This window comes from Carassius auratus, chromosome 27, assembly GCF_003368295.1.
Source record: "Carassius auratus strain Wakin chromosome 27, ASM336829v1, whole genome shotgun sequence".
NCBI lineage: Eukaryota > Metazoa > Chordata > Actinopteri > Cypriniformes > Cyprinidae > Carassius > Carassius auratus.
The window spans coordinates 30,916,357-30,943,018 of NC_039269.1; the positions used below are offsets into that span (position 1 = coordinate 30,916,357).

Genomic DNA, 26,662 nt, shown 5'->3' on the forward strand with positions numbered 1-26,662 from the left:
AAAAAAAAAAGCCAAATAAATGATAATCTTTGTTAAAGTAAAAGAAGTTTAAGGAATGTCAGACCTAATTAAAGACCTTCATCTTTGCATCACCGAGTATTTGTGACTCCAGGATTGCTGACGCGTGTGTGTTAGTGTGTGTAAATGTAGGAGCACTCATGTCATAAGTCCAGGAATTCACTGTGCTCCCACAATCCACTTTTATCATCCAGGCTAATTTCTGCCTGTAATCAGATTACTGCCTTAGCACCCCTCTCTCTGTCTCTCGCTCTCTCTCTTTCACTCTCTCTACCACCCTCCCGTGTGTTTGCTTTAGCCCTCCAGTTTTGCTTCGGTGCATTTCCATCACGTTGAGTCTGTAAGTGGCGATATCTCTCTCTCTCTTGCTCTTTCTTCATCTGTCTGAGCCTGTGATTAGGTCTGTCGGTCCTTTCCCTCTCTTTCCTCCGTTTTCTACTTTCCTTTCCATTCCAACATGTTCCAAAACCAGTGGATTACTAACTATCTCAACCACGTCACTCAGTGTAGTCAAGGTAAGTCTTTTCCTGGTTACTGTTTCCAGACAGTGAGGTTGATTGATGGGGATCTGAGTAAAAGTGGTTCCCTGGTCATTGATTGAATAGTTATTGTTATATAAAGGAACATGAACTGTTCGAGGTCATGTTTGATGGCTTTGTTTATATCAGTTTAATATTGTGTGAAAATGGTCAAACAAGCCAGAAGTAATTCTTGTTCTGTTGAAGATTTATTGAAGAGCATGAAGATTGATTAATTGACCTGAAGAAGTCTAAATACTTGTGGTGCGCTAAAGGTTGCTGTGAACTTCAGAAGTGATTAGTGATGGTCCTGCCAGACTAATTTTTTTTTTTTTTTTTTTTTTGGACAGATGAGGAAATAATGTGTAAAGTTAATGTTCAGTTTAATTAAGAAATGTGTAATGTATGAAAACAAAAAAACATTGACAAAGCATTGCGGGAAAAAATCTATTCCTTTTTTTTTTTTTTTAAATCAACATTTAACACATGCATTGATGTTGACTTTTTTTAATGATTGTTCATCAAAAGGTTAATAGTTGATTTTTATTTTGTAATAAATGCAGCCTCTGGGTATAAGAGCCTTTGACATCATGCTCATCAGATAGTAGCAGTATCAACACCAGCCATCGAAAGACTTATCATTCAGTCACCAAACTTAAATCAGGTCTCATTGAAGTGGAACAGTAATGGTCTTTAGGATCCCAGTCTGTCTAAGACGTTTTGTGGGTTTAATTTTTGTGACGTTTAACTTTATCTCTTCATTCCAGCTGCCAAAGTTGATTTAATGTTGAATCTGTAGTGCCTGCAGATGTCACACTGAAATGACCCCAGACTCTGTGTGTCAACACTGTGTTAATGTGCTAATGGCAGGTCGTGGTAATTGCTGTTTTGCTGTCTACACATAAGATCATAAAATCCTTCACCCAAACCTTGTGTGGAAGTGATGTACTGTGTTTCTATCCTGTGATCTACATGTGTTTTAAGTAGCGTGGACCCTCGAGCAGGGTCTATTTTTTTTTTTTACCCTGATCTCCCAAATAGTATTTTTAGACCATGCCTTGTTCTTCTCGTCTCCTTGCTGCTAATTTGTGGCTGTCCGCTTCCTGACATGATTCTCTGGCGACCCTGGGATGGAAACTCATTCACCAGATTTGATTTAAGTTAATTAGGATGTCTTCACACCCACGTTGACTTTGTTCTTCTTAGCTTGCTCTTAAAGCTGTCCCTCCCCAGCCCAGGTGCTCCTCTGGAGGGGGTAAATTTATCAGGCAACCCTCACTGGAGGATGTTAAGCACATGATGGGTCTCAATGGCCAAAACATGAAGTCAAGAGGGAATGTGTTTGTTGGCTACAGGTTGCATATTTCTGGAGAAATATTCCATTTAATTTTTTTGTTTAAGATTAATTTGTATTTTTCCTGAACTTGGGTTGCATAACTTCACTGTAACTAAGCAACATTAAATTACCGTGCACAGAATTATTCAAGTTGAGATGCCAAATTCAGTGATGTGATGTTAAGGCCCATGTACACCAAGAACGAAATTGCAACGAGTATTGTCTGCTGCGTTAAGTGCTCAAGCTCTTTAAAATTGGGTGGATTCTGACTGAGAATGTTTTTTCATTGTTATGAAAGTGGTTGCAATATTGTTTAATTATAGCGCCATTAGCATTGTTGTGTGAACTTTCCTTATTATCAATCAAATTAGAACTTTGTTTACGACTTTATACAGTAAGTACTGTTGTAGTAATACTACTTGTTGTGAACAGGCCTTTATGGTCCATTAGATTTTTTTGATGTCTTTTGGATAGATTTGCAGAATTGTCTTGTGAAAAGCACCTAAGATTTTGTCTTGTTTCTTTTTACAGGGTTAGTTAGTGAAGCTTCTGCTAAGATCTACAGCCCTGCACTGCTGAAGAAAAGAGCAGCAAGGTCAGAATCCAATCATCTCGCAATTTAAAAGACGATTTAGTTTTGACCCAACTTTTTTTCTTTGTTTTAAAGCTGATACCATTAGCTGAATTAAATACTGAATTAATCCCTTTATGGTCTTCAATACTTAGATCTAAAGGAATTTAATAAGATGCCATTAAAACCCTTTAGAGTTGTGATGCACATTTCGGGAAAAATTAAGGGGTAAACATTTTGCTTATTTGTTTACTCAAAACAGAACCAAAACTATAGAACTAAAACATATTTTAGTCATATAAACATTCAACCAGTGTTTAAAAAAAAAAATCTGAAGTCCAAAATCTAGTCAGAATTTGTATGTTTATTTACAGTATCAGAAAAATCTAAGAATATTACATTTATTTAAAATAAAATGAAGCACTTTTGAAATTCTTGATTTCTTGCACGTTACGAGGGTTTTATTGAATGGTGATGTAGTGGTGTGAGGTTTGTTGATACAATATTACAATAACATCCCTTCACCACATTTCTTCTGGAAACTTTTAAACTATATTAGCATTTAAATGTATATTTAGTCATTTAGCAGATGCTTTTGTCCAAAGCGACCTACAAATGAGGACGACAGAAGCAATCAAAAATAAAAGTTTTGGTTAGTCTAACAGTACACGAGTTTTTATTTTATTTTATTTTTTATTTTTTTTAAATCTAATAAAAAGAAAACCAATTGAATAGAGAATGCTAGAGGGTCATTTTTTGTAATAAATAAAGAGAAAACCAGTAGATCGAACCGAAAATAATAGACTATTTAGCCATGGCTGGTTTCTAACTCATTCAGTGGTGTAAGGAAGTATATACTGTGGAATAATTGACCTGAACTCTTTACTAGTATTATAAATGATAAAAAATTGACAGCACAACAAGGATGTAATGGCCATTTAACTTTTGGTATGCATTAATGTTCAATAATTCAATTGTACAGTCAATTATTACTCCTTTTGATAATTTCCATATTGAGCGTGTCTGAAAAGTTTCTGTGATTGCAATCTAAACCTGTTTAAGCTCTCATTGGAGTTCTGCTGCCCTGCGTATGAGATCGTTGTGCATAGCAGCATGTGTAGTGATGGGTGTGCTGTAAACAGGAGTAATTGGAGTGTGCTGTTTGGGCTGGCAGGACTGGTACCATGGTGAAGGGGAACTCTAGATGTATAAATACCCAAGGAGCTAATCTATTCCTGTGGTGAGATTCAAGTAAACATTCAAGACTTTCAATGCTAATTCAGCTTAAAATGTCACACAGGAACATTGGTAAGGAAGTCTGGAGGCAATCGGTGCCAAATCCGATTTTTCTAAGGTGTGCAGAGATTAGGTGTTGGAAAAGTCAACATAATGAATCAGTTTTGGAGTTGTGGCCAAGCAGCTAGCCGAGTATATTGTGGTATGCCAAGTAGGACATGTTCCTGGGTCAACATCTTTGTTTATCCTTGAACAACATTGCTATTAATCAATCTGATTTTAGGGTTAGGGTTACACTTACCCAAATTCCAGTCTCCTTTCAATAAGTGCCAGGAATGACATAAACATATTATGTCTACTGACATGAACACGTTTACTGAAGCTCTATTGTTTTAAATCATGAACTCTCTATCTCTGCCTTACAGCTTTGGTGTGGATGACAGGACATCACTGGTTAAAAGTACAAACCAGAGTACAACAGAAATTGATGCAAACATCCTAGCTGTACTGCCCAAAGGTGAGAAATGCTAATATAACATAGTGCTTAAAGTTGAAGGACAATGATAATGATTTTTTTTTCTTAAAGAAGATATTTACCAAAATGCTTGTCTTTTAGTTTCAGAGCTAAGGAAGCAATTTGAAACCTCCATCAAAAGTGATCCAGAAATGAACAGGTACAATAGACTCACAAAAATCTTCAAAATAACATGGCATTCCTAAAGCTCAAACAGTTGAAGGTCATGGGTTAGATTCCCATTGAATGCATTAAACAGTTAAAATGTAAAAATGCATTCAAGATGCATAAAAGTGGATGTAAAATGACTGAAAATGCATATAGTCAGTGTTGAGATGTTACATTTGAAAATGAAATGCTACATTTATAAGTAACTTACATCTTTTATGTTACATTATTACTTTACAAAAAGCACTGTTATGGTTAGGCTCTCTGTCTTCCAAAATGTCGATTTACCCCAGAACTGCATATAATGGCTTCTTATCATGCAGGAAAGAGAGAATTGCACGAAGGTTGGAGGGGATTGAGGCTGATGTTCCACCTGCTCTTACTACAAGCATGCAACATACAGCTGGCCTGGTGACCAACCGACTACTGGAGGAGGACACACCACGTTATACACGTGCTTCAGATCCCAGCGATCCAGGCATTGTGGGTAGGTCACCACAGTTTATTTCTGTAAGCAGACAATAAACTGTACAGTGCACAGCTAAGGCAAGAGTCCCTATTACGATTGCTATTTGTTATACTGTTATCTCAACAAATCTCCTTAAAGGGGTCGTGAACTATGAAATCAAAATGCCCTTGATCTTTTGACATAAGAGCTCATTGTATTATAAAAACATTCTGTAAGTTTCAGAACTCAAAACTTTATTGTTAGTCTAAAAACAGCTCATATTGAAGCCAATCTGCCAAAACAACAGATTGTGGAATGTGCAAGTGTTGCTAAACACCGCCTCCGCAGAAGATCATCAACACCTGCTTCTACATCACTGCCTGTTTAGCCCCGCCCACCCATTTATACATGTAGTGGGTAAATAATGCAGGTCTGTGCAAAAATTAGAAATGGTGTAGAAATGGCTTGGAAGACGACAAGATGCTGTGCAGTGCCAGGTTGTGGAAAAACAGCCTGCCTTCTGGTCCCTTAGTTAGGAAAGAGTGGATGATTTTTTTTTTTTATGAATTTCCAGATCGCATCACTAAGAACTTGGTACTTTGTTCACTTAATTTTCCCATGGATTAATTTACAAACAAGGTACAATTCGATGCAGATTTTTAGAAAGATTGAAACTAAAAGATGATGCTGTGGTAAATGTATATTGGATGGGACAGTAATGTCACACTGTATTTACATAGTCACTATTGCTTTATCTGTTATTACAGATCATTTGATATGTACTGAGAATTTGTGTTTTTATCCTAAATCACAGCAGTGTCCATCTATGAGGAATGTACGATGTCAAATATACACACGTTAGCCAATAATGCCAGTGGGAGTTTATTTCCGAGTCTACAATCCGTCACATCTATTAAAACCGAGTGTTCAGATGAGGGGGTTAAAAACAGGACAGAACATAGCATATTACTTCTAAATTATTATGTATTTTGATGTAAAATAACACTACTGTATGTAGAAAACATTATAAGTGGACCTCAGAGAACAAATTGATAAAGGCAGTTCATGACCCCTTTATACTTTGGTGCGTAGGAAAAGCAGTATGGTATTGCTTTTATTAGTAATCTGATACCTGGTGGACAATAAAACAGCTGGAAAAAAATCCTGTGGATTTACACTGAACAAGGTGCTTACGTCATTTCTTGAGCCCACAAAATTTTAGAATTTTGTTGGTCTACTACTCACTTTCTATTTGTTACATTACAGTGCGACGCTACAGCCGTGATGAGATAGAAGCTCCTGAGCGGCAGTCCAGAGGTCGAACACGTCCAGATCCACAGTTGTCCGCACACCCTGAGCCAGTTGGTCCTACGCCAGCTGGTTCTGATGCAGCCAGCCTCAGCTCTAAAGCCGAGCGGATTGCACGCTACAAAGCTGAACGTCGGCGACAATTATCAGAACGTTACGGAATTCTCCTCGACCAGGAGGTGGATCTGGATTACACACCACGCTACACACGTGCACGAAGAGAGTCTGACCTGTCGGACAAAGGGGCTCCTCCTGACAGGGGACGTGGTGAGAGCAGGACAAGGGGCGTGGCATTGCAAGAACAGGAGGAGGGGCGGGACCGAAGCAGCAGCAGGTCTAAATACAGCAGTTCAGGAATAGGGCGAGTCTTCATGCCTTCTGACCCCGCCCCCAATCCTGCTCCTCCTCCATCAGGCTTTGATGCTGAGCGAGAGAGAGAGAGGGCAATGAACTTGGAAAATTATAGACGAGCACCTGACCGAAGTATGAAAACACACCCACAGGAACCACCGGTTCCAATGGAAACAACATCAGCCCAACCAGCGAGGGGTGTCGCTGTTGTCACTGTAGCAAGTTCTCCTAGGACAGCACGCAGAGCTTCGTTACCCACAACACGACATGGCATCTCTCCTGGAGACTTGTTCATCGAGCAACAAGCTCAAAATATCCTCAACAGACAGGGGTAAGTATGCGTACTCAGTTCTGGATCTTAAAAATGTGTTAGAGGACCTTGTTTTTGATTGTGTTGTTTTCTTCCTGCGTTGGCATACTTCCTTTTAAAACACCAAGTTGGTATGGAACTTGCTTTTTTTTTTTTTTTTTTTTTAATGTGGCCGGTTCTCTGATCAGCGGTAAATTGTGTGATTTCATGTAGAGCAGCATTTACCCAATCCAATTAATGATTTTTACAAAGTCTGCTTTACAACAAATACTCATAAGAAAAGAGCCTTACTCCGATAATGCTGAAGCTCTTAAACATACTCCAGGTTAAAAAAAAAAAAAAAAATTGCTGAATGGACCATCTTTTGTGTTTAGTCAGGTTAACAGTCATGCCAAAGAGCTGGTGAGCTGGGGTGAAAAACTGTTCACTGGACATCAGCAAGAATTTCACTCTAGAGCTCTGCTGAGAGATACTGCATTGCCCACTACATTTAAAGCTTAGTCTCCCCATAGCAGTGGATGAGAATTGCAAATTATTTAGTATGACAATAATTGGTTGTTTCCAGACCTTCATAAAATGTATCTTGATGTAAGCAGAGAAGAGCAGCATATTTCTTCTGAGGGTCAGATTGCATGTTGAGATTTGTTGTGTAGGTGAAATTTGTTGTTATATGAGACTCCTAATATTTTATAAAATGATAACTTTATTCCTCTCATATCCAGATGTGTTCTATCTGAAGTGTTACATAACAACCCTTGAGGAGAAAGAGGTCCAAACTGATGAGATCATTGTACTTCTAAAGCTGGCCACTAGCTAGAGGATTTTAAGGCTGATTTTAAGCCCGATTTGCACCTCGTCTATAGCTGAAACTTGACAGCCACAAAAATGCCACGAACGCAGAATACATCACCCATATTTTTTTTAATACTTTTTTAATTGTGAAACTGATACATGCTGGGAGAGCCAGCTGACAACGTTGATTGTCTCCCTTTTTTTTCCTTCTCTAATCACGTTTGATCTAGTGTGTCTCCATGAGATCTCGTGTCATTGTGAAATCGTTCCTATGGTCATGAAGGGTGTGGTTTCGCGTTCTGGTCGAATTGTCAAGTGTGCACTTACAGTGGACTATAAGGCTAAAAATTGGATTATAAGGATTAAAAACTCTCGACTATAAGGATTAAGAACTCTGTCTCCCATGGTTTTAATTATCAGTTAAGATTTGAAAATCGTCTAGTGGCGACCAGCTTTAGGCAGTAATGAGGAACCTTACATGAAATTGAATAACTATACACGAAAGAGAGGAAGCAATCAGGAAAAGAAGACCGAAGTTTTACAGTATTTGTGTCTTCACAATGGTCTCCCTTTCGATGAGGACTAGTAAAGCCACAAGTGTGTTTTGTTAAAGTGCTGAATTTCATGCTGTTACTGTGATAACTAGGGTCTGGGCCTCTGTGTTCTTTAGTTTGGCAGCTCTCTCTCAGAGTGAGTGGTCCATCAGGAGAGACACGGACAGTGAATCATACTCTCAAATCAACTGGCCATCCAGGTATCAGAGTGGGAGTGCAACCCTTTAAATTTCCCCAGTTGACCCGCTAACTCCATTTTCCAACACTTTACCTTATATCCTACGAAGTCCATGCACTCAAATAAATTTGCATAATTTAGATTTCATTATCTTTGCTTTCTCCATATACAGTCATAGTAGATGTTGGCAAACATTTCCCTTGTTAATCCTCTTCATCTTTCCACTGTTTTTTTTTTTAACTGTTGATCTTTGCCCTTCACTAGAGACCAGCTCCTAACAATAAGACTTGGCTTCATTCCTTTTCAGTTTTTCACTTAAAAAAAAACAGGTGCAGCTTATTTGTGTGTCGTGGAGTCACTGCTGGCTGAAAGATTGCAAGTAAATGGTTACAAGTCCTGCTATTGAAAAACATATTTCTGAACGGAGAATATGTTGGGTTTTAGTTTTTTTTATCCCCCTGAATGTTGAACATGATGTCAGGTAAAAGTTACCTGTAGAATTTATTAAAACATAAAGGGCTTTTGCACCAGAGGAACCTTTTCATAGTTCCTAGAACTACTGCTGGAAGTACCCACTTTTTGGCACGTTGTACCACAGGAATTAGTAAGTTTTAGTTCTAGGAACTCAGTTTGGGGAAACTGAATTAGCTCCTAAACATCGGCTCACCAGCATTTTTAAAAAGCCAAGTAAAAATGTTTACTTCATGAACATGGAAAACAGTGTTAATGGCATTTAGCTACCTGTTGTCTGCAGCGCTGTGTTCTTTTCCTCATACTTGAAGGTACGCTATGTAACACTGCAAGTTGTCATGGGAGATTCAGTCAAATTTTCATGCCCTTTCAGTCACATAAGTTTGTTTACATTCCTTTTTCCTCATTGTGAAAGCCACAACACACAATAACAACAGCTACAATCATGGCCTCCTCCATTCACTGGTGGTTGATGTTTGTAAATATGGCTGCGAATAAGGATGTCGCTTTTGGCCATTTCAGAGTTCCTGCTGCTGGTACGAATGCACCCAGGAAAACTGCCCAATGGGGAAATAGGTTTTCTAGGAATCAACATGCTAGTTAGTTCCTAGAACTGAGGTCCTAGAACTACGTGGTGCGAAAGCCCCTATGCTATTCTAAGATGAGGATCTGGTTCTTATTCTTGATATGTGGGACAACATTTTTTTAATCAGTCATCATCTCTAATAAATTTGATGACACTCTCTCTCAGGATGATAGTAGGTACAAAAACTTTATCTGGATGATTGTTAATTCCTCTCTTTCCTCCCTAAATGAAGAATACGAGTAAGAGAGAGACAGACAAGGGAGGACATCTCGGTAAGGGGTTCTGATTCAGGGCAAGATGCATCTTCTGTACGACGTCATCCAACAGTAGCTCCTCCATATTTAGCTCCACGACCTCAATCTGCAAACCAACCACAAACACGGAGCTCTGAACCCCCAATCCAACCACCTAATCAGGTGACCCGTCAACAAAGGGCACATAGTGCAGAACGGCCGCGATTCCAGCGCACTCACAGTATGGACTCGCCTGCCTTTCAACAAATAGTTTCAAGTGAAACTGGAAATCATCAGCGTGCCCAAAGTGCCGAGCCCCCAAAATATGAACGAGTCCTGGTATACACCCTAGCACCATGGGTCATCAATCTGGATTTGGGCAAACCAAGCAATCCCTACCAAAGCGAAATAATCAAGATGCTCAAGAACCATCACAAATGCACAGACCTTCACAACAACCACATCTAGCATACAAAGATCTCCAGCAGCCATTACCTGGTACCAGAGATGCCCCACCACCTGTACAAAAGTATCGAGCTATCCTTCAACCAGTGCCTGTGGATCAGAACACACGCCAACCAGCTCAAGCACATGCACCTACTCAGAAGCCTCTGCGTGAACATGAACACACCTTGCATTCACGTCTGTCACATGGGCATTATGGTCACACCCCTCTGCAGTATGGTTCAGTCCAGGCACTGCCTCCAGCATATGGACAAATTGTTCACTCAGCTCCTTCCCATACATCTAGCCATATATCTTCATCTTCATATGCTCATACAGCTCACCCTGTGCCTGGACCTTCACTTAGTAAGTCTGGGACACTGGATCCCAAAGGACGATTGCCCAAACAAAGTTTGGCACCTGCTGAAAAAGAGGGTGAAGAAACTAGACAAAGGGCCAGTGTTGATCACATTCAGCCCATTCAAAGAGAAGGTCGATTGGCATCCAGAGTGGATCCAGCTTCAGAAGGATTACTTAAGAGCAGAAAAGCTGTGCTACCCTCAGAGATCCGCCGCAGGCAAAAGAGTGTGGATGATCCCATGCGTGGACAAACTGATGAAGGTTTGGAAAGTCAGAGAATCCGAAGGATCAGCCAGTCAGAGGAGATCGAGGAGAGAGTTGGAAGAAAGTTGCACCAGTTTGAAAAAAGGGAGGGGCCTAATGGAAGAGGAATCGCTCAGATGGACAAGGAAACAATAGCAAGTGAAAAGGTAATTGGTCTACTAAAAGAGAGAGAACAGCATGATGACCGAAGGAGCAGTCATTCTGAAGAAAGAGATGTAGATGGTGGCAAAAAGACTAGTTGGAAATGTGAAGATGTGGGACGTGGTGTAAGGAAGATTGGTCAAAGAGAAGAAAACAAGCAAGAGGCTGGTATTAAAAAGGATCTGAGTCAAGATAATTGGAGCACTCACCGCTTCGAGGGGATGGAACAAGGAGGTGACAGGAAAGTTGATGAATTAAAAGAAAGAGAATGGGAAGTTGATCAAAGACTAGGCCACACTCTACAGTCTGTTGAACCAGTGGTTGCATGGTGATAAAGAGCAGAAAGACCAAGGGTTCCTCCAAAAAGAAGTGGCAGAAGGACATGGTAGAAGACGACGGATTAATTTGTCAGAGAATGAAGAAGGGCATATCAGACGGAGAAGGATAAGCCAACCAGAAGATGATTTGGAGGAACGTAGGGTACGTAAAATTGGACCGTTGGATGCATGGGAAGTGCAAGGAGTGCATCGAATGTGCCAGCCAGATGATAATTCTGAAAGACCTGAGAAAGGAAAGCAGACCAACACACATCTACCTGAGGAAATGGACACAGCTACCAATGAACAGCATTTTCCACACCATAGGGTGGGAGACGTTGGAGGCTACTTACAGAAAGGTTCCTCCCTCCCACAAGCTCAACATCGAGTGAGCCAGGATGCAGGTGACTTGAGGCCTAAGGTGCGAATCCGCTCCATGTCAGATATTGGAGTAACTCAACGTTCTGCTGCACTGAGAAGTGTAGAGTGTGCTGCCAGTCGAGAGTCTGCATTGGTGATAGATACAGGGCTTCACACTAGAGAACCAAGTGGTGCGGCCAATGGTGAAATGGGCACCTTGGACACAAGAGTTTCTGTGGCTAAGCTGAGACATTCCTACCTGGAGAATGCTTCTGGACGCAGACCTGAGCTGTATGTGAACTGGCATGTCAGCATGCTAAATCAAATTTTTATCAAAGATAATGATTAAACCCACTAACCTAAGTAATTATCCCAACAATTGCATGCAAGTTCTGCCTATTTTAATCATATGCAATCACTTGTGTGCTGCTCATCATTTAAAGGTTTAATCTGTTATTTCTGAAACTTTGCCACTTATCATCCAAGCAGCTAAATCTGAAGGAGTGTTGGCTTAATTTAATCTCCTCTATCTACAGTACATGAGCATCAGGATGAGATTTTGTAGATTGGATGCCATGGTACAAACTGCTTGATCTTAACCTTGCCTTGACATTGCGTGAAGAAATTAGATTTTATCTTCTTTAAATGCGTGATTATCATTGATAAATGTGTTGTGTGATTTGTTGATTTATTGATTTTTATGATGTATTGCTCCAAAATTTGGGGGAATTGGGATAACCCAGACCGACTTATCTAAACTAGCTGTGTTGCAGCATTATGTATTTTTAAATATAAAATTCAGTCTCAACTGTGGGTCCCCTAAAATAACCTGAGAGCTTTTTTGTGTGCACAATTTTTTTATTTTTTTTTCTACAGATGTTTCTATTCTGTGAATGTTGGTGTGAATGTTAGAAGCTCGGTACTAAACAAACAAATTTAAAAAAAACTTTCCTGTCTAACAAAGGGAGTCTAAAGGAGATCAGGTTCCCATGGAGATTGATCCAGTTGTCAACAGTGACCGGGAGAAAGAAGCACGTCGGCCCAGACGTTACATTTCCCCTGGAGATGACAGGAAGTCATCTGAGAGGTTTAGAACCCAACCAATCACATCAGCCGAAAGACTGGAGTCTGATAGGTACAGTGAAACATGAAGTCAGGTGTTGTACTGAAATCACTAATTTATTATCAGTAGAGGTAAAATGTCATTGTTTTATATTTAAGTATCCCGCAGTCTTTTAATAAATATGCTTCATATCTGAATTTAGATATGAAGGCATTTTTAGAAAGGTTAAATTGTTATCTGAAATGTGCATTTGTTCTAGCTATGTAGTTATTTTTTCTTTTCTTTAGTCATCATACTATAACACTTGAATCTTCAGGGTCAATAATTTTCTTTTTTTTTTACTTTTATCTTCAGGTCCCGTCTTAGTCCAGAGCTTCAGCATGCAGAATGTAAGTTAAAGCAATATCAAACAAACCAAATATCAGCAGCTGTGATTTGGCCATAGTCATTAAAAAAAAAAAAAAACTTCTATAAACAGTGTATATTCAGTAACCTAAGTTTAAATCTATTTTTTTGTCTAGTGGATGAAGAAAAAATGGATGAACGAGCAAAAATGAGTGTGGCAGCCAAGAGGTCTCTTTTCAGGGTATCAGATCTCTGTAGTATACAGAACTTGTTATATGAAATCATATAAAACTAATGTTTACTAAAACATATGTACAGAATATGTATAGCACAAAAGTGTCAATACATTTGGATAATAACCAAGCTTTTTTTTTTTTTACCTCTGGTCTTGCAGGAGCTGGAGAAGACTTCAGATGGAGGTGTCCCCAAACCTCGATCACGCAATGCTGCTGTTGAGCGGAGACTCAGACGAGTGCAGGATCGTTCACGGACACAGCCGGTCACGACAGAGGAAGTTGTCATTGCCGCTACGTAAGCCTTTTCTGCTTTTGGTTATGTAAAGGACCTAGCTCTCATATCATTAAAGAAATTAAAAATTCTGTGGACATACCTTCATGTTTTTGTATTTTCTCTGGAACACAAAGATAATTCTGATGAAACAAGAATTATTAACAAATAATGACTTGAAGTTTTTATTCTATTTTGTATGAAAGAGCTCAGATGGTCTACTTTGGCAGAATTTTTGTTTTTAGTCCTTGTGGTCATTAGGAACTTTGGATGTTTGTAAAAAAAAAAAAATGCAGCAGAATTGACAGAATTATTCCTTAAGGGATAAACCCGTCATTGTCTACTCACATTCCCATAATCACTTGTTTGATGCTGAATTGTTTTACATTGACCATGATGATTTTATAATTGCTTATACGCCCCTACTTTTGCACTGAATCTTGTTTACTCCACTCTACATTACTTTTCGTTTTTGTCCTCCTATAAGTTCCCCCGCTCCCTCATCCCAAGTCATCACTATTCAAACCACTGCTCCCAGAATCCCCAGTCCTGCTGTAGTCAGCACGTCCATGACTAGTTTCAGGTATCATTTGAATGCTTTATTTTATTTTGTGTATATATGAGAATATAGGCCTTGTCGTCTGGGTCTGCATGCTGTTTCTTAATTTGTTCTTTGCTTGACTTGGACTTTTTATGGAAACAGGATAGTGTGTTCTTTGACAGCATGACTGCATATTAATAGAGAATTCAGAATATAGTTAGGAGACAAATCCAATCACTGACTGGTGCATTAGATGAATCCGTTCTCTAAATGTTGCAAGTCTCTGTGGGAATGTTTGTGCCAGTGCGCCATCTGCTGCTGGATTGTACGTTCTGTTGTAAATTGTTGTTGGGAGTTTGAAAACTCAATGTCTGGCATGGGGTTATGCAGTTCCTCGATTTTGTAATGTGAGCAAGTGTCTGTGTATGAAAAAGTAAGAGTATTTTAAGGTGTGTTAGCATGTGCAGATGTTTTGGGTGTCTACATTAGCGCATGGTCACTCAGATTAGCTGTAAAGAGTCACATGGTAAGTAGCAAAACACATTTGGCGTTCTCGATGTGCTTTGAAATGTCAAAGGTGTCACCCGTCTGTCAACAGTTTTATGAGATTGACAGATGGTGAGAGATTTACTTAAATTCGAGAGGCAAAGAGAAAGAAAATCAATGAAATTAAATTACAAGATAAAAACACAACACCAATGTATTTGAGTTTTAACTGAGAATGTGGACTGGAATATTGACCAGGCAGTGAGGTGAACTCTGTTTGTGTGTTTATTAGGGTGAAATTATCTGATTGAAGCTGCAGACTGAAAAGTCTGTTGATGTCATCTCCTCTAAGTGCTCAATTTGACCATAATATGAGATCTCAAAGAGACAGACTTATATAAACAAATGAATAAACTGGATTACCTACTCACTGGAATACTTTATTATAGTATAACAACCTGTAATTCTCCTGTCAGTCTGCAGGCATCATCAGCACATGGATCGACTCAGGAGAAAGAAGAGGTTTCGAAGGAGTCCGTTCCGGGAGAAGAGGATTTGGGTCCCGAGGAGCCAGACTTATCAACACTAAGCCTTACTGAGAAGATGGCATTATTCAGTCGCTTGTCACAACCCTCTGGCCAATCAGCAAACGGAACCCGTCCTGACACACGCCAGCGGAGAGCCAACACCCGCTTTCAGACTCAACCTATCACCCAGGATGAGGTTGATCAGGTGAGGCCTCCCTCTTTTTACCTGTGTGCTAGTTCATTGTATTTAGAGACTATTATAATCTTTACGTTTAAGTTTGCTGTCACTAGCAGTCTAGAAAATGTGCTCTTTACGTTAGGTAGACTTTATTAAAGAGAGGTCATTTAGAAGTTGTAGTTGATTCCAGAGACATTGTGCTATTCACAGGAACATGCAAAAGGTGTAGACCCGTCTGGTCTCACAGATCAACCCGCTGTGACTAATGATTCTGCTGGTCCCCGTCAGAGCGAGCAAGTAAGACACTCTGGACTGAGGCTTTTGATTGGCTGGTCCGTGAGAGCTTTGCCTTGGCAGCAGCTGCTGATTGGTTGATTGCTGAGGCCCCAACAATGTTGCATTTCCAACTGGATATTTGCTACTGCTGAGTTGTATTATAATGGATTCATTACTGTGTTTTAAGAGACTGACCTGTTTTATTTCTTATCTGGGTTACTGCATTTTACTGTGCCGGTTTTAAATTATTAAAGGTTTACCCTAAAAATTAAAATTGCCATTTATTTTTTCAAACTTTTTTTTTAATGAATGAGATGATTTACGCAGATTTTTCTTTGCACAGCAAAAGCATATGGAAAACAAGGGCTGTAAGGCTCCAAAATGTAGTCTTTACCTCACACAAGACCTTATGGCTTCAGATGATATGGAATATAGCAAAAAGAGAACAATTAACTGTATTGTACTTAAAATATTTAAAATATATTTTTGAAAACTACCTGTAGATAATATTATTGAAAAAAAAAAAACTATAACTTGACTATAATTTGACCTGTAATGTTATTTGATGTTAAATTTAAGTTCAAATTTGTTCATTAAATGTTCTAAATTGCAACTTCATTACAAATGTGTGTAATTATAGATCAATTTAAATATACAACTTAAAAGTTTCAATAGAAATGCAGTTATTAAAGTATATTTTCACAACTTTTATGGGGGTTTTCTGACTCTCAAAAGTCCCATTCACTTATATTCATGGGGGTGAAAAAGCAGCCAGGACATTTTGCACAATAACTCCTTTTATAATCTACAGAAGAAAAAAAAATGATGATTTTTTTTTTTTTTTTTTTAGAGTTTTGGAAAGAAATAATGACCAAACATAATTTTCTTGATGAACTTTTCCTTTAAATAGGCTATTCTGTGCTTGCTTTGAGACAGTTTTTCTCAAGAATGTGGGGTAAGAATTGTTTTACATAGACCTTTATGATGATGATTAGTGGTGTAAAAAAATCAGGTTTGTTGCATGTCTGAGAAGTTTACCAATGAGGTTGTTGGTATGCAAATCACATCCAAACTCTGTAAGCTTCCTCTGAATCATGCATCCTGCATATGACCTCTGACCTATCTGGGCTCTGTAAATGTGAACACTGTCTGAAAATATAATTTTTCTTTCTGTCTCCAGCTGCAAAATGGGAACGTGAAGTTGGAGCCTCTCTCTGCATCACTTGTCCGCTCTGTTACCGCGGTCACCACCCAGGCCTCTGTTGCCACGGTGATAAGTGCTTCCCCATCAATGACCGCAGATGTTCGCATGGGGATCTCTGCAGCTCCACCCACCACTCAGGCCTCACCCAATCAGGCGGTCTCCGCTCAGCTTCCTCCCTATGAAAGAGGAGTTCGATACTTCAGTCTTACAGAGAGTGGGGAAAGACCCACACCTGATGTTCAGTCCCCGCCCCCCACAGAGCTGCCTGGCCAATCGGCATACAGCAAGGGTGTGGCTGACGAGAGTGGGCAGAGGGGAAGACTAGGGTATTTAAGCAGAGAGGAGAGAGACATAGTGCCCCCCAGTGTGACTTCTCCTCCGCACACACATGCGCTCAGACACACTCCCCCGCATGGCAGGGGAGATGCAGAACTGAGTGGCCCACGGGAGAGGGAGAAAGAGGGTACACCCGTCTCGCAGGGAGGCTACCTCTCGCCAGACGCCCATCAGACAGCAAATGGAAGCGGTACCAGAGCCATCGTCTCAGGTAAGGATAGAAATAAAAAGACAAGAGGTTTAAATGATGTGCAAACCAGCTGTCTATTGTCTGTGTGCACACGGTCACACACATGCTGCACTGATTGGGCTAACTGGGTTAACCGGCCTCCAGCCTACATGCTGCTCGAGTCGAATGTGATTAGCATAATTTATCATACATCAAGCATGCGGCTCTCTTTGTCTGTCACGCTAAACTAATGATGCTGAAATGAATCGGGCAGAAGTGGCTCCGTGGCTTTTGTTTGCGCTCCCCGCCAAAGCTGTTACTATCCATTTGCCTGGAAGAAATAGGCGTGTGTGTGTGAATTGTTTTGTAGTAAAGAGGGAAATGAATGAAAGGCTGGAGCGGTAAGATGGTAAGAGTGTCTCAGTGCAAACTGATAGACATGCTGTCAGCCTACAGGAAAAAAAACACAGCGGGTTATAAGGTACATGTTAAAGGACAGTCATGATAGCAGAATGCGACATTGGCTTTCGCAGGATAAAGGGTGTTTTTAACAGTGAGCATGTGTGTGTTTTGTGCGGCATTGGTGCTTTAGGCAGCTGTCTGTTGTGTGTCAGATATTGATTGTGCTCTGTGATGAACACGACAATGTGTGTGTGTAAGCAGATGTGTAATGATTTTTTTCCCTTTATCCATTGCATTGAATAGCTGTGGCTACACAGTATTTGTCTTATTAACTGGAGGGATTGACGTAAAGATTTGAACGATATATTAGCGTTGAGCTGTTTTTGATTGCATCTGATTTAATAAGTACTGATGTAATGCCTCTGGTTATAGGGTGTCATGAATCTGGTCTGTTTTAAGTCCAGCTCATAATTCCATAACTCTACATTTTTGCATTCCATTAATGAAGATTTAGTGGGTGTTCAGTTGAAATTCATAAAATGATTAATGTCACAATACAAGCACATATTTTTTTCAGAAATTGACATGTTTCTGACAGCTTTTGAGCGATTTACCCTGTACTGTAAGTCTCTTTGTATGTGTATTTGCTCTCATGCTGGATCTCGATGTATTTCTCCAGATGTTTCTGATCCCAGAAATCCCGTGAAGACAGTGAGCACATCTGCAGTCATCTCCAGAAGTTCTTCACACACCTCAAACGCTCTCACTTACCTCCAGCAAACCCAGTCCTACACGCCTCCGCACCCTCAAATCTACACCCCACCCCACTCTAGACCTCAAACACAACCCTACAGCCCGCTGACACCACCACAGACACCGGCCAAACCACAAACACACCTTACTTCTGACTCTCAGGTTCACATCCACATTGACTCTCAGGGCCCTCCATGGCAAACCCAGCTGTTCCCTGAACCCCAGCGGCAGGTGCAACCCAGAGTCCCGCCGCAGACGCAGCCCAAACCGCAATCTTTCCTTCTACCTCAGTCACATGCCTACATACCCCCTCAACCCAAGATACCCCCTCAAACCCAACCAAAACCCCAGTGCTTCATACCCCCTCCAACCCAGCTCCAAGAAGAGACCCTGGGAAAATACGGCCTGTCTGGCCTCGTCGTCTCCAAAGACCAAAAGCCAGAGATCCACGAAGATCCAGAGGCCATGACATCTATGTCAATCAAAGAGAGGTGTGTGCTGGTAACTTCACGTTGTAAGTCAGCATACATTACATACAGTATCCATAGTATCCCATTTATAGTAATTCACACAAAATAGGGCATATTAGCTGAGGAGTCAAATTTTGGAAGTAAAAATCATATTTTTCACTATATAATTTTTTTTTTAATTAAGCAGTAAACCTTTCAAAATGATTGTCCAGGGCTCAACAATAGTCTATGCATTTTTATTCGCCCTAACAAGCTTGTCTCTGGATACAAAGTAACATACTATCTATTTTGTTACTAACATTTCATTTTAAGAAATAAAATGAAAAAATATAAATACACAATCTTCCAAAAATTTGGGGTCAATATGATTTCTAAATGTTTTAGAAGCTGTTTCAAGGCTGCCTATGTTTGATCAAAACACTGTAAAAACAGTTATATTGTGAAATATTGTTACAATTTAAATTTTGTTATCAACGTAAATATATTTAAAAAATAAATTATTCCTGAGATGCAAAGCTGAATTTTTCTCCAGTCTTTAGTGTCACATTATCCTTCAGATCCTTCTCAAGAACATATTCCCATTACTATCAATGTTGAAAACAGTTCTGCTGCTTAATATTTTTGTGAGAACAAAATGTTGGATACCTTTCTGATGATACTTTGAATCGAAAGTTCAAAAGAAACATTTTTTTTTAAGCTAGAAATCTAGATGTGTATGTGTTTAAGGAAGGTATTACAGCTAAACAGCATGTTAAAAACACTGCAGTGTCATATTGCAGTCTATGGCTGATGGCTTAAGATGTTGCAGGTTGACTGGAGCTGTTCTCCTTCTGTCTTGTCTAATAAATGAAATTGGGTCATCTCTGCTCTCGGTGAGCGCTGATAATGCGGACAGCACTATTTTAGATCTCCCAGTCTTTCCCACAGGGCAGGATAAAATGAGTGCAGACAGAGAGATAGAGACAACAAACCATGACAAAGTCACATGAGAAAGCTGAATTGTGGTGAGATTTGTATGCTGTACTATTTGGTGGGATTTCTGAAAGGGTCTTGTACAACAAACACTTTACTGTTGTCATTTTTCATTTTATATAATATTACTCCGTTATCTGCATGAGTTTCACATCTACAGTGTAAAAGTCTGTTCAAAATGGAGTGAAGCGTTTGATTATTCCATTTCTCAGATTAGCCATGTTGAAGAAGAGTGGAGAGGAAGATTGGAAAAACAGGATCAACAAGAAACAAGAAGTTAAACAGGAAGTGGTGTCCGTAAGCGAGAAGAGTAGTCAAATAATGGAGGAGCAAGGCTTTAAGAAAAAGGTAAGTATCTGTAGCCTCGCAAAACTAAATCTGGAAATGCATCACAGGGGATACAACACAAAATTAATGCATTTCTTTTATAATGCATTATATACAAAGGCTTAAAGTGAAGTGACGTACACACACTGTGAACACACACCCGGAGTAGTGGGCAGCCATTTTTGCTGCGGTGCCCGGGGAGCAGTTGGGGGTTCAATGTCTTGCTCAAGGGCACTTAAGTCGTGATATTGCTGGCCCGAGACTCGAATCCACAACCCTAGGCTAAGGAGTCAAACTGTCTAACCACTAGGCCATGAATTCCCCAGAAGTCGTGTCTAATGTGTCACCACCAGCTACACAATATTATACAAGTTTTTACATGTCTGGGTGCAAGTAATAACCAGTGGGATGTCTATAAATAGTCACTAATATAGAGTTGTAATGCTCTTACCATAAATTCACTTTTTACATTCATATGAAATACTGTAACTGCAGTTTTCACATTGTCATTGTATTTCATATATTTATATTCAAGGGTGTACAAAGTAATGTACCTAGGTTCAAGTACAAATACTGTCAAAAATTTTACACAATAAAAATGTACATACTGTAGTCATAGTTTAAAAAAAATTTATTTTTATTTTTAGAAAAGCTAAGAACTATGTGGATTTTCCCTTTTAGTATTTTTTAATGCAGTTTTTATTTAAAGAAACCTGTCAGAAATCACTGTTTGTTTTCTTGTTTGGTTTCTCTTTGACAGTGGGGAAAAATATATTTATTTTAATAAAAGAAAATATAAAAGGATATATACAAGTAAATGTAAAGTTATGTAAGCATGAATGAAGGCTTGTGACAAGAAATGTATTTTGTAATTTTAAGTCTGCATGAAACTGTATAAGAGTAAAAATATTCAGTTTTAACAGTACTGTTGTAAAGGACAAATTCTCCAAAATAATACATAGTAAATAGTAACTAATAAATACTAATAAATAGTAGTGAACTATTACTCAAATACTTTAAGTCTCTGATGACATTTGCATTATGACTGGTGCTATAAAGCTGTGAAATAAAAAAAGCCCATAAATGTTTCATTCAATTCCTTACACTGTATAGACGTTAATGTAAGAATGACATGTGAATACAACATCTCTAATGGTGCCATTAGGACTTGAAATGTATATTCTTAGATATTCTTTTAAAAGTCATTTTTTTGTGTTCCTTGGAAGAAAATACAATGCTTAAGGTGAGTAAATGATGGGAATTTTCATTTTTGTTAAAGTATACCCTATCAAAAGCTTGAATCAGATGTGTTATACTAATTTGTGAATAGTAACACCTTCATTTACTCCTGTAGGCAAAGCTGTGAATTGACTGCCTAGAACTGAAACGCATACTTTACACAGTCTAAGTCATTTCACAGCGTGCTATTCATCTTTTCAGATGCTGTGTAATTTTCAGTGTTCACTGAGTTTTATATAGAAACCTTGTGTGTTCCAGAGTTATTGTTACTCTCAATTCAGCAAGTGCAAAGGTTAAAGGAATGAAGGGTTTTCAGTTTATCTTAAACTGGAAAACCAGGTCTTTCGTACCAAATGGATATCATGTAGCATTTTTCCAGTTGTAACTCTTTGTACCTCTCACACACACGCACACACATGAATTTCCTGTGTGTTTAGGACGAGACTGTTATCAGAGAGTTTGCATCATCTGAGCAGCTCTGGGTAAGCGTCTGCATCAGTGTCTGTCTCAGACAAGTTTGGCTTTAGCTGCAAGATGACTGGCCGGCCTGCAAATTGCAAAAAGGACTGACAAGCTGCTTGCCTTATTTTCTAAATTAACCTCATTTTATAGCGCAATGAAAAATATTTTACACGTTTCTGTTGGTAACCCTTTACAATAAGGCTTCATTTAGCATAACACTTCTACAGCATTTTTGTTAATTTCGACATTTGCATAAATTCTTAAAACTTAGTTAAATTGACGTTATATTTAGGGAACTAACGTGAACTAACAATAATAATCGTATTTTTATTAGCTAGCATTAGCAAAGAATAAGTGTTGTTAAAAAATACATAGCTTATTATTAGTTTGTTAGCTAATGCATTAATGTTAACACTTAAGACAGGCGGCTATAGCAAGTTAATATTTGCATTTCTCTAAAACTGTGCTGTTGTTGAATGTTCAGAACATGCTGTAATAAGTTCACTTAACATTTTTGATCAAGCACCTTGCTTTTCTAGATGGACCAGATCTGTGCTTCTCAACTGATGGGTCAGATCTCAAAAATAGGTGACTGTTTATTTCTGATATCATTATGGTCAGCGGAAACCAAGAACATGAAACCTTTATGATGTATAGAAATCATAAAGGTCAGTTTATGCTGTCAGCTTAAATCATGTTAATATATTTAACTCTTGGCAGTTCATAATAATATTGTTAAACTTACATCTTTGAACAATAATCAGTTTTGGTGCGGTGTTAGTTGTCACTTGTTATCCAATGCAGAATATAAAAAATCTTGCCTGAAGTAAAACCAGTTGAGAACCACTGGTCCAGATTTTTCTTTTGCCTTTTCCCCTCATTCATTCTCTGGCCTCTGTTCCTCTTCTTCCATTCATATCTACACACATTTTTTCATTCACTGTTTTCTTCTTCTATCTACTTCCTGTTTCCCGCTTCCCCTGTCTGTAGGAGCCTGTCTTTTCTTCCACCTACTCTCCTCCTCCTCTCCCATCTACCCCAAAATGCCAATATGTAGAACAACAAGGCCAGGTAAGAGGGAGCGTGTGCATTTTGGAACCATTTCATTATTAACAGAACTCTACGAAAGGTCTTAATTTACTCATATGTTTGTTCCATCATTCAGTCAACAGATAATCTGTATTAGAATGTTCTGAACATTAGGTTTTGTCCGGTGAGATAGGAGTTGCTTTTTTTCTTGTTGATTTAAATCTAGTTCATGATTATTTATGTGTGCATGTATTTAAGTATATATGAAAACAAATTGCTGAACTACTCGGACTATAATATATACAGTAAATGCCTTGTTATATAATCTCTAAGAGAGTCTAAAATACATAAATCATTAAAAAAGTTAAAATTGTCTGGTTTGATTTAGTTTATAATAGACTTGTATTATCGGTGTGCATAATATATGCTTTAGTTCACTGTGGATGATTGTAGAAAACACGTTTCTCTGACAAAACCAGGCAGCACAGCCAAATTTCTGTAGATTTACTCAGGGCAAATGCATTTATTAAACGAGCGTTGGTGGCATAAATGCGTAAATCTAATTTAGATGGAAATGCAGAGAACAGAGAACTTTGAGTAAGGATGACTGCATTTTTTACGCTTGCTGTTAACTGTCAGATTTCATTACTGTATGAACCGCAAAGAGAATGCTTGTTCTAATGTTTTGAAAGCATTTTTGACATAGGCTGTACAATTTGAGTTTGCTGATGACCTTCTTGTTTGAATTATCTGTCCATTACGTCCAAGTCGTTGGTCTTTCCTTCCTGTAAACATGTCGGAATGATCTATAACCATCTTGTCTGTTTTGTCTCATGTAATCAGAAGCTTGAAGAGGGGGAGGGGCAGATGTCAATTGAAGAAAGGAAGCAGATGATCTCGACACGGGAGGAGGCGTGGCAGAGTACAGGGAGGGGCGTGGCCAATGACTCCAGCCAATACACTGTGGCTGCCAGGATGGTGAAAAAAGGTTAGGATGTGCATGCTTACATGATCTTAGTTATTATCCTGAGTTATTATCCTTAAATGCGTAAATGCTTTTTGTTACATTTTTATTAGTTAAAAGAAAAAATAGTTGGACAAATCTGAGATTAAGATACTTTTTTGGCTTCAAATCTAAAATAAAATCCCGTAAAAATGCTCTCAAAACAGTAACACTAAAAAAAATACATATTGAAGAATTAAAAAAGTAATAATTTAATTGAAACTAACTTAAATTGAAATGAAAAATGACAAGATGCCCATTTTGGAGTCTGCATCAAATTAAATTTAAAAAAGTGATTTTTTTTTACATAGAAAGCATATTAAATGCAAGTAAAGATGTGGGTGAAATATTGTTCCATCATCATTTAGCATAGCAGAGAGTAATGTAAAAATGAAACAACATGCATACTCTGTCCTGTACTTATTAAAAGAAAAGAAAAAGCATCATATTAAATTGTATTATATTTAAATGATTAAAAGCATTCTGCTGACAAATGGATAAAACCAAGTGGTTTGATGGATAGTGGCAAAGAGAAAGATTTAAAATTACAATTAATTAGTTTTGGGGTGCTGAACCATGATCCTTAAAGAGAGTCTAAGATGATTCTTGTGTAAACTATTGTTACACTGAAGTACATTTTACTGGTTCCATTCTGTAAATCATTGTACAAATGTAAAATTTATAAAACCGAATTATAAATGTTTGTTACTTATGCCATTTGTATGTACATTTAATTTAGTTTTTTTTTTTTTTAGCATTACATGGGTAGCATTCTTATTTTCTCTGTCTCTTATCTGACAGGTCTGGCTGCTTCCTCTGCAGTGATCAGCCCTATTCTGTCTCCGGTCTCTGCTAAACTGAAGAGCAGTGTGCCTGCTATCTCGAAGCCACAGGAAGGTACGTTCAAGAAATGCACGCTTCATGAAAGATATTCTTCTTTGGAAGGCACAAAGTTTGAGAGAGTTTGTTGTTGCACCATAATAACTGGGACAAAACCCTGATGTGCTGCAGAAATCGAGGCCAGAGCAGAGATGGAATCTGATAAGAAGCTGGAAAAGCTGGAGACGTTTTTAGGGCGTTTGAACAGTAAAGGTGAGTTGATTGATTGCAAAAAAATCTCTTCACTTTTTTATGATGCTATGAGCCCACTGTAGAGGTAAAAGTAGAAATAATAATTGCATTTTTTTTTATTCTCAAAATCTTTGAAAAATGAATCCGTTTTCATTTGCTGCCACAGTGACCTGATAATGAAGCTTTGATTTAAACCAAGACTTTCTGTGGTGTGAAACATTTCCACTGCCATCCCTCTCCATTGCGCTGTCATCTCAATCCCTTCCTTCCTCTCAGTATCAGGTTTGCAGGAGACGACTTTGACGGTGACTGAGAAAGCCGTGAAGGAAGTGATGCGACTGGATGATGAGATCTTTTCAAAGTTTTACCGCCACGTCACAGATATTCCCCGCAGCAGGATGCATCTAGATGAGGACTTTGATGCCATCTTCGGAAAACAAACTCCAACGTATGATTTTAAGTTTCTGTTTCTGTGTGTGTATATATATATAATTTATGTATTTATTTTATACAGTTTTTTTTTTTATACGCCATATTGTAGTTTTCCAGAAATCATAGAAAAAACAGTGTTTGGCTCTAAAATTAATTTAAACCTTACTTATTGCACTTTTTCTGACTTTTGGCCTCTCTTTGGCTTCTAGCTTGACATCAGCTATGGTGCAGCACAAGCGGGCCGTTCGTCCCTCCCGTAATGTCCAGGCCTCCAGGAACCCCTTAAAGATTCTCGCTGCCAGAGAAGACATCCGACAGGAGTACATCGAGGAGAGACTGAACGTCGGTCAGCTAGAAACCAAGAGAATTAAACAGGAGAAAAGTGAGTAGACATGTGCTTCAGTTCACTGTTCTCACAACTGAAATAGTTAAAAATAATATACAAATATTAGATGTAAAAGCATCTAATAAAATGTCTGAATTTTTTTCCTTGATAGCTGACAAATGTTGAAGAATTAATAGCTTAAATTAAAATGTAAATAATAAAATTAATAAATAAAATATATAATTATTAAAAATATTAAGCACTATAATACATAATTCTAATATAAATAGTAATAGTACTAATGTCAATTTAGCAGTAGCATATAAATAACACTGAAATAACATTGCTTCATAAATATATTTTCACTGAGAACAACATAAACAATGAAGGAAAGAAAAGGGAAAAAGTTAGAGATGTCAACTTTTTTTTATGCAAAACAAAAGGGAAAAAAGTGTGTTGGAAATCATTTCTAAATACTGCTGTTCACTCAGGAAGCAGGACATAAATTGTTTCTGCTTTAAAATGTGCATTTACATGAATAAAATTATGCTTACAAAATAAGATTAAAATATACTTAACTTCCTGTTGTCATGTTGTTTTTACCATGTTTTCCAGTGAGCAAGAGCTCCAGTTTGTCGGATGCAGCTCTGGCTGGTTTGGCCAGTAAAGAGAGCTACAGCAGTGTGAGTCTGCGCAGTGTCAGCGTCTCGGAGCAGATGACCAATAACAGCGCAGCTCCCTTCAAAAAACTCATGCTCATGCAGGTCAAAGGTCAGTCTGTAGTACTCTAACACTGTCTCCAAATCAGACATGATGTGATGTGATCCTTGGAAGTTTTTCTGTCACATTAAGCTGGAACTAACCTAATTAGTTCAAACATTAAAAGGGTTCTGATCAGCTTTCTGTGAAAACAGAATAATTACTTCACTAGCATTAGGCCTGGAATACAGTGTAATACACACAGAAGGCACAAAATATGATATTGTAAAATTGTGATATTTTACTGCAGCAGGTATGGTATGTGTTTTAGTGGTTGAGAGTGTTAAACTATGTGCATTAATGTTCTC

At 38.5% G+C, this 26,662-nt stretch overlaps 1 protein-coding gene across 3 annotated transcripts in view; it reads left to right on the top strand.

The window, feature by feature from the left end:
- Positions 1-287: 287 nt before the first annotated feature.
- Positions 288-26,662, top strand: part of LOC113046205 (supervillin-like) — a 35,567-nt gene continuing 9,192 nt past the window's right edge. Inside the window, exons 1-24 of one of the 3 annotated variants that reach the window (XM_026207142.1) lie at positions 288-533; positions 2,404-2,467; positions 4,105-4,196; positions 4,296-4,353; positions 4,685-4,848; positions 6,076-6,799; positions 12,443-12,613; positions 12,896-12,930; positions 13,063-13,127; positions 13,281-13,417; positions 13,881-13,976; positions 14,897-15,152; positions 15,336-15,422; positions 16,582-17,152; positions 18,192-18,756; positions 19,920-20,055; positions 21,711-21,755; positions 22,726-22,806; positions 23,608-23,752; positions 24,569-24,664; positions 24,779-24,859; positions 25,115-25,286; positions 25,480-25,652; positions 26,211-26,366. In XM_026207142.1, the coding sequence (XP_026062927.1) occupies positions 476-533; positions 2,404-2,467; positions 4,105-4,196; positions 4,296-4,353; positions 4,685-4,848; positions 6,076-6,799; positions 12,443-12,613; positions 12,896-12,930; positions 13,063-13,127; positions 13,281-13,417; positions 13,881-13,976; positions 14,897-15,152; positions 15,336-15,422; positions 16,582-17,152; positions 18,192-18,756; positions 19,920-20,055; positions 21,711-21,755; positions 22,726-22,806; positions 23,608-23,752; positions 24,569-24,664; positions 24,779-24,859; positions 25,115-25,286; positions 25,480-25,652; positions 26,211-26,366 (4,228 nt within the window). In that variant the 5' untranslated portion in view covers positions 288-475. The remainder of the gene's footprint in view (positions 534-2,403; positions 2,468-4,104; positions 4,197-4,295; positions 4,354-4,684; positions 4,849-6,075; positions 6,800-12,442; positions 12,614-12,895; positions 12,931-13,062; positions 13,128-13,280; positions 13,418-13,880; positions 13,977-14,896; positions 15,153-15,335; positions 15,423-16,581; positions 17,153-18,191; positions 18,757-19,919; positions 20,056-21,710; positions 21,756-22,725; positions 22,807-23,607; positions 23,753-24,568; positions 24,665-24,778; positions 24,860-25,114; positions 25,287-25,479; positions 25,653-26,210; positions 26,367-26,662) is intronic. The other 2 variants (XM_026207143.1, XM_026207144.1) reach the window with 2 other exon arrangements.